The sequence below is a fragment of the Anser anser genome, assembly GCF_964211835.1.
Source record: "Anser anser genome assembly, chromosome: 27".
In the NCBI taxonomy this organism is placed as follows: domain Eukaryota; kingdom Metazoa; phylum Chordata; class Aves; order Anseriformes; family Anatidae; genus Anser; species Anser anser.
The window spans coordinates 1,461,220-1,474,254 of NC_139748.1; the positions used below are offsets into that span (position 1 = coordinate 1,461,220).

General features: G+C 51.3%; 1 protein-coding gene across 3 annotated transcripts in view; it reads right to left on the bottom strand.

Annotated features, from left to right (window-relative positions):
- The window catches only part of MAGI3 (membrane associated guanylate kinase, WW and PDZ domain containing 3), a 73,211-nt gene extending 72,788 nt beyond the window's left edge, over window positions 1–423 (bottom strand). For 2 of the 3 annotated variants that reach the window (XM_083812917.1, XM_083812919.1), the window contains exon 1: window positions 25–423. In XM_083812917.1, the coding sequence (XP_083669043.1) occupies window positions 25–346 (322 nt within the window). In that variant the 5' untranslated portion in view covers window positions 347–423. The remainder of the gene's footprint in view (window positions 1–24) is intronic. The other variant, XM_083812918.1, reaches the window with a different exon arrangement.
- Window positions 424–13,035: the final 12,612 nt, after the last annotated feature.

Below are 13,035 nucleotides of genomic sequence, written 5' to 3' on the forward strand. Positions count from 1 at the left end.
CCCGCGGCCTGCGGCGCGGCTCACCTGGGCGCACGGTCTTGAGGCGCACGGGCTCCCTGAAGTGCCGGATGACGGCCAGCGCGTCGCGGTGCGTGAGGCCGCTGACGGGGGTGCCGTTCACCTCCAGCAGCACGTCGCCCGGCGCCGGCGCCTTGCCCGAGAGCAGCGCGGGGCCCGGCGCGCCCTCGCCGCCCGGCGGCAGGCGCCCCGCCAGGTACGGGAACTCGCCGCGCTCGGCGCCGCCGCGCAGCAGCTCCGGGTCGGGGCCCGCCGCGCCGCCCCAGGACACGACGCACTCCTGCACCTTGCTCAGCCAGTGCCGCTTCTTCCGCAGCGTCTTGGACATGCCGCACCTCGGCCGCCGCCCGCTCCGGCCGCGGCTGCCGCCCGACTGCCGCCCGGCCCCGCCCCTCCCGAGGCCCCGCCCCTCCCGAGGCCCCGCCCCCTCCCCGGCCGAGCGGACCCCGCCCGCTGCACTCGAGGGGCGGGGCCTGCGCGTCACGGGCAGCGCGGAGGGCGGGGCCCCCACGGAGCGAGGCCCCGCCCGCGCCCCCCCCCCCCCCCCCCCCGGCCGCAGCGCCTGAGGGGCTGCCCGGGGCTGGGCTCTGCGGGGCCCGGCCCTGAGGGGCTGCCCGGGGCTGGGCTCGCTGCCGGCCCGAGGGGGAAATTTCCTCTCACACCTGCAGAGTGGAAGCGAGAAGGCTGAGAGCTCTGTGGTGCCCAGGACCCGGACGTTATGCTTTAGGCCCCCAGGGTTGCCGTGTATCTGTCCCGCCCAGCAGAAGGCTCGCCTGCGCTTCACCTCATGAAAACGCAACTCGACCCTTTGGAGTCAGAAAACTTTACTCGCCCAGTAAACAGTGTTGCCAAATGTATTTGTTTTCCCAACGTCGTTCGGTAATCACCAGTCTCCTCCATAACACCCGGGGTGCAGACGCACGAGCGCGCTGTGCAAATTAAACAGATGTGCAAATTAAACAGATGTGCAAAGCCTCTCTTGGGCAGTGACCACAGCCCCCAGGTCTCCCTGTGGCCCTGCCCGGGGATTCCTGCTGCCAGGGTTGGTGCTGGAGGCACCACAAGCCACAGGACTACGTAGGAAAAGTGTTGAATTTTTTTCACACCCAGCTCCATTCTCTCCCAAGATTCTGTTTATCCTTTTGCTCACCATGGCATGTTAGGAAAGGCTTTGTCTGGCCATCTACAATGACTCTCACATCATTATCTTTTGCGTTATACTTAATCATTCATCCTGCTGTACGTTCCCTCAAGGTTGCGAGCGTTCAGGGATGCTGCCATTGAGCTGTGCTGGAGGGTTTCTTCCTTGCTGCTTCTTCCCCACTGCCCGCTTCCCCTCCCTGTTTGCAGGCAGACAAACTACTGAGAACGGAGCACTGCCAAGCAGTCAAACATTAACCCTCCCCGAGTCCTACACCGATGTAGTCGCATGTGTCTATATCTGTGTGTGCGTCACAATATATTCCGTACATGTGAAAGAAAACAGTTAATTTATCATTAAGTACATGAAGATTTTTATATTCTCACTTCTGACTTCCAATTTAATTGCTAACTGAGACACATTGCAATATGTTAACAAACCTCATTAGCCACACATACACAAAACTGGCTGGCCTTACCTCACCTCCCTACCAGGAAATGAAACCAAACCAGGCGTTTTCAAAACTAAAAACGTGACAGGGAAGTACAGAGCAGAATGATTAGACTGGTATTTTGAGGATTTGTGTCAGTCTGCCACCTTTGAAGAAATCTGCCATGGAAGATATTCAGGGAATGAGTTCCTAGACAGAAACTAATACCTCAGTGAAATCCAAAGTAATTTAATGAGTCTGAATTGCTATAAACCGAAAGCTTTATTTACTTCATAGGTATCAGCAAAGACAGCTCCAAGAATCTGTGCTAAGATCAGTGCTCTCAAACCCACTTCCATTATAGCCCTTCATTTTATGCTTTGTGCGTGTGACATTTGCCTTTCTGAATTTAGCTCTGCTTCTGTCGCTAACAAACTTCAAAACGTGAGCAAACTGCTCAGAGAACTGACTGACAATTTTAATTCTCATTTATGCCACGTGACGATGAGTACGTTCGTCCTGCATTTTCTCCCCTCTAATTACTGCAGCTCACAGACGTGTGAAGTGTCTGCACCGCCTCGCAGTGATCAGAAGGAGCGGGCTGCGCACTGCCGCCAGCCCCAACCTACTGCGGTGTGAAGAATTAAGTGTTTACTGAGCGCTAGCGTTTGAAATCTCAACTAGCTAAAAGGGGCCATCAAAGCAAAAACAGCGCTCCAGCATCTCCAGTTCATCACATCACGCCATGGCATCTGCCATCCTTCTCTGCTGTTGGCATTAGCTCACAAACGATGCCATGAAAACACGATGCTGAGCTCTGCTGTATCAGAACTAAGGGAAGAAACTGCTTCAAGAAGCTGCATCTTCCTGGTAGGCAGGGAAGCAACGTTTGTTTATCACAGTGCCAAAGTTCAAAGGCAATCAAAACTGCAAAAACATGTCAAACTGCTGTTTAATTAGAGTGTGAAGACGCTTTATTGGAGAGGACATAAAGGGAATTGTGGTGCTACATTTGGACTCCTACAGAGTCATTCTCCTAGTGCGCAGCACTTGCAATGCAACTGCCTGTGCTACATGCAATTCGTCAGTCCTGTGTTTAAAGGGAAGACACCCAGACAGAGACAAATACTCATGCAACACTCACATACACAAAATAGGAACAGTTCCACCTCCAGCAAGGACAAAATGAAAGCAAGTTGCACCCATGCAGAGCTATTTGTCTGTGTAGAAGTGTGATGCTGTCTGTCCTCCAAGGGACTGGGCACACAGGAGCTCCGTTTCACAACAATATTGTCTGAGTGCACTGCTCTTAAAACTTTTGGAAGAACCAGCGATGATGGTTGACTGCCCTGCATCAACGGAAAACAAAAATAATTGTCAGGGAGGAGCAGCAGGCACAGTGCTCCTCTCTAAGAGAAGCACTCATCTCAAGCATGGGGTAACAAATTATTCAGTAAGCTAAGTGTCTCTAAGGAAGCCTAAACAAATCACAGTTGGATAGAGTGGTTCAAAGCCAGACACTTGCTATTCTGTAGGCAGACAAATCCAGGATTGTCTATTCGAAAATTGCGTTACCCTAGGATACAGTTATCTGATGGTAAACTTTTAAACACATCATAAATTAACTCGGATGGCAGCAAAAGCTGCTTTGCAAGCAAATCTTACCAGTGAATTTTGTCACAATTCAAAAAAGCTCAGAGAATAAACCCACGTCTTAATAGAGATCTGTGTCAACCAGGGCTGACTAAGCCCCGGTGTCTGAACCGCTCACCTGAGAACAGAAAATGGATCAGCCCCAGCAGGCTGCCGATCAGCATCAACGAACGCCTCACCAATACAAAGCCGCTCTGTCATTCTGTGTTTGGTACATGCCACCACCACAGCATGCAAGCAAGAGGCAATACCAGCAACAACAGCATTCATGCATCGTTTTATCTTTCTCTCTTGTCTCTGCCCCCCTTCCGAAAATAAAAAACACCCTTGGGCATTGCAGATATTAATTAGTGATCATTACATACAATAGGCATTGAATGACTCTCATAAATAACCACGTTAAGTTTTCAAACAACAGGAGCAGTGGTCTGGGAATTTACTGTGCTTTGGCTAAGATGTTACAGTAAATTAATTCCAGTCATATCTTCACTATGCCTCAATTTCCCAGCCGCATATTCAACACTATTTCATTCCTGAAAGACCGCGAGTTCCTCTAAACTAATGCTTATAAAATGAAAGAAGCCTCTATGAAAGGAGGCTGTGTATAGGCAGATCATTGCTATGGGGAACGTTTAAAAAACCAATAGTTGGTGTGCTTGCTCAATACGGGCATTTTTACCAGCAGGTGAAAAGCGTGGACAACTGACGAGTCTGCTCCTGCCCTGTGCTGCAGACGCGTTGTGCAGTGACAGCTTAGCTGTCCTCCATCTGGCAAAAAAAAAAAATGGGGGGAGAGAACAACAAACAAGGCACTGCTGCAAGAGGGGAAACAATTCCCATCAGCACCTGTAATGGAGATACGTACAGAGCATGCAGCGATATGCTCTATAGCACTGCTCATCTACTTTGCTGTTTCCTGTGCAGCTCGTGCTGAAGTCAGAAGGTACAAAACAAAGAAGAAACTACAGAGATCGCTCCACATATGCCTGCTCTAAGTGCAGTTGGCTGCCGCTGTAGCTTTCTGTATAGCAGAGTTAAAGAAATGAACTAAGAGGACTTGTCAATGTGAATAAAGCAGCAGCCTATGCAAATACCCCTCTGCTGCTCGCTCTGGGACACACGCTAAATGTCTGCGTTGCAATGTGATCAAGCACTGGGGATGCCGACAAATGCAAAGCGGGGATAAAGGCCCAAGCAGTGAACCGAGAGAGTCACGCAGTTGCACAGAATCACAGCTAAGCACGGGTTTGAAGTCTGTGTGCTGGATTTAGAGCCTAAAAGTAGTAATGGAGTGTTTAAGTCTGGATCTAGAGCTTAGTGCTTTGCAGAACAATCGGGACTGGAAAAAACCCGTGGGATGCTGAGAGATGACTCTGAGGCAAGCGGGACTGAGGGCTGCAGGGCGGCCTGAGGGCTGCAGTGCCTGCCTGCTCCTGAGGGTCACCCAGGCACCTGCAGCCGGGGCACGGCCAGGAAACAAACGTGATCCCGGCTCCTAGCGAGACCTGACCAGATCTCAGCTGTCCCCATCCGTCACTCGGTGCTCTCCCTTCAGCGTCCCTGGGGGGAGATGTCCCCCTTTTGCCTTGCTGAGGCGCTGGGACGATTTTGCAAGCAGCTACAGGCTTTCACCCACTCTCAGGCCCTTCCTCTGCTGCAGCAGAAGTCCTCCTCACCTTTCCACACGTCATCAGCACAGAGGATGCATGGCTTTTGCTGAATCCATTAACTGGCAATTGGCTGTGCCGACAGCAGGATGCAAGCCCTGGCTCCTGGGTGCTCCAGGCTTGAAGAGCAGCTCTCCCCTGCACCCAAGCCTCGCCAGCTCACCACAGACCAGGGCAGTTTGCAGTGGGTGCCCTCAGGCCTGAACACTCTCAAAGCCTGCTGCACGCTCAGCCTGCTAGGCAAAGGAAAGGCAGATCTTTACTCCCTACAGCATTTTCATATGCTGTATTGTTTAGACTACTGCAAGATCAGGAAGTACCTTTGGACTCGAGCGAGACAATTTAGGCATTGGGAAACCTGGTTGGTCTCTTGCTCTTTCAAACTGGGCTCGCTTGTTTGTCCACTTGCATACTGGAAGGAGAACTTTTCATCCGTGACCCCATAATCATTCACAGGAACAGAATCAGCTGTTGCAAACATTGCCTCGTAAGAGCTTACCTAAAACAAATCAAACTTCAGAAGCTATCGGTTTTATTGAGTATTACTGTGTTTACCAATTCAGTCGTTACACTCCATTTCTGCGTGTCTCTGACGATCACTTGCTCAAATCCTCTGCTTGAACCTTCTCCCTGGAGTCAGACGACTTCACGAGAAGCCGGGTTAGCATCCGTAAGCAGTTCAGCTCTGTCAGTGGTTTTACATCTTTAATGGGATCTGAAATATCTGAAGCTGACTTGTCAAGTTTCGTAGCCCCATTCACAGGGATTTGGGATAGCTGACATGGCCCAAAAGCCTATCCCAGTCTCTGCCTGATAAATGTAATCCCCAGCTCCTTTCTGATTCCTTTCCACCAGACACTTTCTCTCTCATAACTGGGTATCAGCTGCATGGGCAGCTGGGGAAACGAGGAGGAGCAGGTCACGGTCGCAGAGCAGCACTGCAACCTCTCTGTTATACACGCGATCTTCCCTACAGAATGCAGAGGGAAAAGCCAGTTTCTTGAGCATGGGTGCCCACTCCTACAAATCGCTGCCTTCCAGGCATTGGACCCCAGTAGTCCTACAAGTATTTAAAGGCTGTACTGCAGTCTGTTCCCGTCTCTGAGAGACAACTATTGCCATCACAACAACAAAGCTGGATGTGAAGTAGAAATGGGGGGTGAGCAGCCCACTGTCCAGGCCTCTCCAGTTACACCGATCCCACTGAAAGAAGAGCCGTCAGGGAGGAGAGGGGGGTTAAGCTGCAACAGCAGACAGACAGTTTTGTTTGTTTTTTTTTTCTAGAAGACAGGATGAAGGCAAAGCAATGGCTGGCTGGGAGCAGAGACCCAGGTCTCCTTCCCCTCCTGCCCTCGGGAGGACCGGCTGCCTCCTCTGCCCGCGGCTGCGGGCCCTGCAGCCTTCTCCGGGGGTGGCTCCCTGGGAAAGGTGAGCTCTGGCCCGACACAACCGGCCTTTTGTGAGGCTGCTGCCGAGCACGTAGCTGGCTCTGTCGCTGCAAGGATCTCTTCCAACAGCATGGACATTTCAGAAAGGCTCATCTGAGCCAGCAAACCTTGCCCAGCTGAAGAAGGCTGGCCGTGCTGGTTATTCCTAGCACCATAACAACTCATACCTGGCTACGTTATTCTGTACGAGGTTATATGATTAAAACATTTCTTGTTTTTCCATGACTAGTATTTAAGCAGCAGCAATGCCATACAAGATTTTTTACAGGCATATTTAGAAAAGGCTGTCCCCATTCTTCTTTTTTTTTTTTAACGTTAATAATGTAGTTAGAGTCTCAGTAGACCTGTCACAAAAAATATTATCAAAGGAACTAAGATAAGTGCAGAATTATTTGCTGTTTGGAAAATCCAGACACATCACAGAAAGCAATAACAACACAAAATAACTTTGATAAAAGTTTTAAAGAAAGATATTTTTTTATAGCCCTTGAAGCAATTACAGCGTATACTGAAATAAGCTCCTTACACCGAGTTTAAGTTAATTTACATTTTAGCAGAAGAGATCAAATAATGTTCTGACAGAATAGACTTTACCTTGAGGGAGGGGTCATCCAGATAGAGCTATTGTAGATGAAGAACTTGGCAAAAAACATACCTAGGGCTCAGCAGAGATCCGCAGCGAGATTTTTGTCCCCTCCGTTTTGCTCCTTAGCAAACGGCAGCAGATGGCAGAACAGGGGCTCCGAGGACCATGCCAGCAAACCCTCCCCAGGGCCAGCGCTCGCCTCTCGGTGGCTGCTTGCTGTGGGGCCGGGCGCTGAGCACCCGCTGGCAGCACGGGGAGCGGGCGCCTTCCCCTGCACCCTGCTCGCAGCGGGCCCAGGGCCCTCCACGTCCCCGTGGCCTTCGGCAGGCTTAGGAGGCCGTCCCGCTTCCAGAGGCCTTTCACAAATCCCACCGTTCCTCAAGGAGCACCGGTGAGACACCTTGCTCTAAGATTTTTTTTCCTTCCCTTCCTCTCCATTAGGACATCTGTAGTTCTTGAAGTCCTGTTCTATTTTAATTCAGTGTTAGAATTATTGCTCAAAATACAACAAGAACTATTTTCTAGATTCTTTTTTTTTTTTTCCCTAGTGGTGTTTGTATAGCAATACATGTCACTGTGGGCCAAAACCTTATTAGTACTTCTGGTTTTTGTTATCAGGTTAATAGCAAAGGACTCCTTTGGAATAAATGGGACATAATAGCAGCTTCATAGATTTGCCATTACGCTTTACCATTATCATTTAGAGCTAGTTACTTTTGTAGTCATTAATGAATAATGACAATATAATAATCTTCAAAGCTCACTATTCCAGCACCAACCTTTCCTCCAACTTATAATTAAGATGTCAAAATTAATTTCCCTATCAGAAAGCAGGGCCTTTTTCTCCTTTTTGATGGATATTTTGCAGATATCGGTTCTCAGCTTCACCTCCCTGTAAAGGACTGCGTGGTTGAGTGCATGGTTCTCCATTTTTCAGTCTGTCCTCCAAAACCAGCCTCATAAAGAAAGAAGGAAAAGAGAAGGGCCTGTTGGTCTGTGGCCTCCCTGGGCTTTGGAGGCTCCACTGCCACAGCAAGTCCCGTTCTCTTCTCCCACATGCACTGTGAGCACTGCAATTACCTTAGCATCTCACGGGGAGGGGGGGGGGGCTGCAAAGCTTAATTAATTTGCAGGGCCTCACTGGGGCCCCCGGGGCCCAGCCGCCCGTACTCCGCCACCCGCCCAGCCCACTGGGCACGAGGCTCGGGGAGGCCGCGCCGCGGCCCCCAACGCCCGCAGGCATCGCTGTGAGGAGGACCAAGACACCGGTGTGTGACGGTCAGAGCAGGACAAGGGGATGCAGCACCTGGAGGTGAAGCCAAACCTCTCCTTATCGCACTGCAGCCTTCGTGCTCAGCTGCTTATTAAAGACCTATCAAGACAAAAATGAAACAGGCCATTAAGCAGCACTCCGGTGGATTAACGTTAGTCTGTCTCCCTTACGCTGCAGGATTTCAAAATTCCTTTGAAGTCTGTGTATTAGAAAATCACTTTCCAAGCCACATAACTTTGAGCTTTAGATGTTTCCTAACAATTCTGGGGCTGATGAACAGCTGACTAATCCTTTAGGATTTAATGAGGTTAACTAACATGCACAGCTTTGTAGGGGAGCTGTAGGTGGTATTTTGGTAGCAAACAGGAAAAACAATGACAATAAGTTGTGCTCTGTAAAGAGCCATTACAGGATCGCAGCATCGATCAGTAACTTCTGCCGAAGCTCCTCTTTCCCTTCAAAAAGCACAGGTAGGGGGTTCTGGTCTTGTTCAATCACAACAATTAAGAACGAACAGCTCTGTTTGCTTGTAACTCTCACTGAAGACAATAGGCTCACGCATTTCTGCACTCTGGGTTAGTTTCTGCTTTGCTGGCATGCTGATGGAGCAGCAGGGGCATTTTGCTAGCAGACGGTAACTTTTAGCAGCTGGGGCAGGTGGCAGAGCACGCCCGGCCCGGGGCTCCGACCGGAGCCTGTGCCCCGCTGGTTGCCCAGCCGAGCCCCAACCTGCTGCCCTGCGAGGCCTGGCACCGAGCCCGGCTCTTGGCGGAACGCTTAGCACAAGGAAGAGACCGCAGCAAGGAGCCCAGGCTGCCTCCGTGCTGCTGCCCGCTGAGGGCCGTTTGTGAGGTTACTGGCACCCCGCGCGCCCTGCTGCTCCTGCGTTGCGGGAGCACAGCTGTGCTCGGCTGGGGCTGCGCGGGGGCAGCGGCGAGGTGTCCCAGCCTCGTGGGCCTGTGAGGCAGCGCGGCACGGCACCTGTGCCCTGTGTGCCTGAAGCCTGAATGGTGAACTTAATTGGGTATTTACAGAAGATGCCAGAGTTTACACACAGATTCATTAGGATGCAATTACAGAGATCAGAACTCAGGCTACTCAATTATTCTTAGCAAGAACGTGTAATTAACTGCAGGTTCACGTCAAATGCGACCTAGTGCCTTGGATCAGGTTCAGAGGATTGGCTTGCACAGAAACAACCAGCAATGGCGTTTTTCTAAGTACAGCCCCCTGGCTGGGGGGCAGCAGGTTAGTGGGAAACAGCAGCGGGCCAGGGAGGGGGCTTGCTCGGTGGGAGGAGAGCCTGAGCAAGGAGAGGAACAGAGCATCTTGTCCGCCCCCGGCAGCCTCCCCCCGCGGGAGGGCTGTAGGCACCCCAGGATAAACAAGGCTCTTTACCTGTGAAGGCACAGCTCCTGACGGGTGTGTACAGCAAAACGTGTGGGAATGACAGAAAGCGTGAGCCTGCCCTGATGGCACTGCTGCGAGTCCCCAGGAGGGACTTCAGGTAAGAGGAGGCAAAAGAAGAGGCACTTGCTGCTCATCGGATTGTTCTGACAAACCGGCCCACACTGTGTTCATAGAGACCAGCAGAGGGAAAGGGTGTGATATGCAGGCTGGTGACATCGTAAAAGCTTAAATTGCTTTCCTGACTGAATGCGCATTAATGAGATGCTAACCAGAACCGACGGACGAATACTCCAGTAGAAAAACTGCTCTTAGCTGAAACATCCTCATCACTTCCAAACTGCTGCTGCTCAATTACCATTTCAACAAAGGCACTCAGCCTCAGCTCACAATGTAGATTTCAAGGCTAATTTTCCTACATGGAGGAGGCTTTGTGTAGCCCTGCTGCTCCATGTAACTGCTGCACCATCAAAGGGAGCTGCAGGGACTGGGGTCGTGAGAGCACACGGGTGCATGGGGCTGATTCTGAGAAGCCCTCGGGAGGGAGCTGTTCCACCCCGGCCGCACGGACACCTCAGACATCTCTTACCTGGACACGAGCAGGACAAGGAGCAGAAAACCAGGCGAGTCCCCATGCTTGGGATAAGCAACAGACCCATCCCAGCTACTCCAGGGAAGCGAACCAAGGGTACTGTAAGTGGGTCGAGTATTCTTGCCTCTGCAATTTTGCTGCCTCATGATTAAGCACCATAAGTATTTATGATTTATTGCTGCTGCTTTGGAAAGATCTGCCTGCTACAGCTCATAGATCATAGTAGCACTAGTGGAAAATAAAACTCTGTAAAACTGTTTGCCTGTTGCTCATTTGTAACTCTCCCCTTCAGCTCACAGGAGCCTAGAGACAGAGGCTGTTCTGTACAAGCACTGTTTCCTCACCATCTTCTCCACTCATGAATTATTTCACGGAAAGATTTCTTTTAATAATAGGAGTGGAAAATTCAGTGCATCCAATTAATATCTCAGTCACCCTCAGGCCTTCACAGTCCCTGAAAAAATATAAAGTACCCAGGTAAAAATCCCTTACAAAGCAGTAGCCAGGCAGGTGATTTTTTAGGGCCTGGACATGAAAAGAAGAAAAAAAAAGAAAGCAAATCTTTCAGGATTTACTGGATGCATAAAGCAGGAAAGTAGTGTGGGCGTGAGCAGCGTAACAGGACTTGGGAGATGGGCGCAGTGCCTTGATTTGGTTAATTGTCCAGCCCTCCATCCCCACGGCCGTACCTCGCGGCGCAGAACTCCTCTCCCCCCACTCCTGTCTCAGCTGCTCAGGAGGAAGGCTTCTGCAAAGAGCCCAATCTTCTCACATCTTATTTGCAACTGGACTTTTAACAGACTCCTACCGTCTGGCGAACAATAAATAACAAGCCTTTACACTGCAACATCCCAGTTATTGTGGAGAGCTTTAACCAAAGCCTAAAGAGAAACTGATTTAAAGACGGTTGCGAATGCAGCGCTGCTGGGAGCCACAGCACCTGGGTGAGCGCCTGCAGGAACACACCAGAGCGCAGTGCACAGGCAAGTCCTCAAACACAGAACTTATTTCCAGGCTTAAAGCCATCACTGGAGAGCTTTCATGTGCAGCGATGAAACGAAGGCATGCGAAGCGTTACAGAAAATACCTTATTACAGCAAAATCACGCAGCTCTGGATTTCATCATTTCCCTTACGCTGGGGAAAGCTCTGCCAGGAGGCAGCGGGGCAAGGGCAGGGCGAGTGGCGGCAGCACCTGCGCCGCGTCCGGGCGCAGAGCCGCGGGCAGCCGTGCGGGCAGAGCCAAGCAGGCCCGCAGGCGCCGCGGGGCAGCGATGGGGCACCGGCCAGCACCAGAGCAGAGCGGAGCCGAGCCCGCGCGCCCACCCACGGCCAGCCCCAGGCAGCCTGGCGGCACCCTGCTCCTGTGGGAGAGCCGTCAGTTCAGGCACCGCTAGCTTGTGCGCGTCCCTGCTGCATAACCCACACCTTTCTAGCAGAGGATGAAAACTTCACAATTGCTATTGTGCAAGTGCCCATTAACGTGGGGACTGTCAGACGGCCCTTGGATTTGGGAAGAGCTTTTGAGAAAGAGCCAAGCCTGTCCTCTGTAAGCAGAGTTTTGAAAGCTGCTGCCTGGTAGGTAACAGGCTCCAAGCAATTCTCTGGTGGCTGCTGAGCTGCTGCTTCATCTTGGAGCCTCTGAAGAACTTGGAGCTTCACAGAAGCAGAAATAAAGAAATAGACCATTCCCTTTATGTGAAGCTGGGTGCTGGATGTGCTGCATTGTTCCTATTCCTCTCCTTCACAGAGCAGTAAACCAAACACAGAACGGAGGTAAGAGCATTCATTCCCACAAGTAACACAGGATGAAAAACAACCTCAGAGTCGTGTTCTGTGCAAGGTTGTTTATAATGCCTGTAACTATTTTTAAACCTGGGCAATGAAGGGCTGCTAGCTGCAGAGAGCCCTTCTGGGCAGGTACGTGCGCTGCTGGCAGCACAGGAGCGGGCGCTGGGTGCGGGCAGGGATGGCCGTGACACCAGCAGGGCAGGGTGACACCACGTTGACCTGCCTTCACGGGGACACCACCACAAAACCCTTCCCAAGGACACCGCTCAGGGTCAAAAGCGGTTTCTGGAGCTCAGAGGAGAGGAGGAGCGTGGAAAATCCTGCCAGGTGATGCCATCTGCTGCGCACGACCATCCGGCAGGAGGGAGGCACGCCGGGCAGGGCGGCTGCATGGGGGGACAAACACGGCACGCGATGCGCCGGCTCCTTGGCAGGGCAAAGAAGAGGGCAGGACGGGCAGCCAGCCCCTTCTCTCTGCATCGTCCACACGTCAGCTCCCAGATGCTGACAGCAGCTATTTTGAACAGCCTCTGGCACGGGTAAAGCGAGAAATCAATTCCCAGAGCCAGAATTCCTGTCTACGGCGTTTTGGAGAGATTTGAGGCCACCCAAGCTCAGGCTGTGGATACCACTGCAGAGCTGCAAGCTCTGTGACGGCCCTTCCCACCGCCCCGGTGAGGGCGATTCCCCACCACCGCTGCAGGGCTTTGCCACGGAGAGGCTCAGCAACCGCGGCGAGGTTCCGGCTTACCGGGGAGTCAGGAGCTGCTTGCAATCTGCTGTCACCTCCTGAAGGCTTGGTGTGTGATCATCAAACTGAAAGGGATTAAAAGAGAAATGAATATCGTAAATATCCTAAATGAGTTGGATCTATAAATGCTTTCCTAGCACACTGTCAATATATGTTACAGTATTTAAATTATAAGTTAACAACTTTTGCCTATAGATTAAAATATTTTATTGAAATGTATGCTGATTATGAGGCAAATATCTTTGTTCTAATTATCTTAATTACAGGCTTTTAATGGCA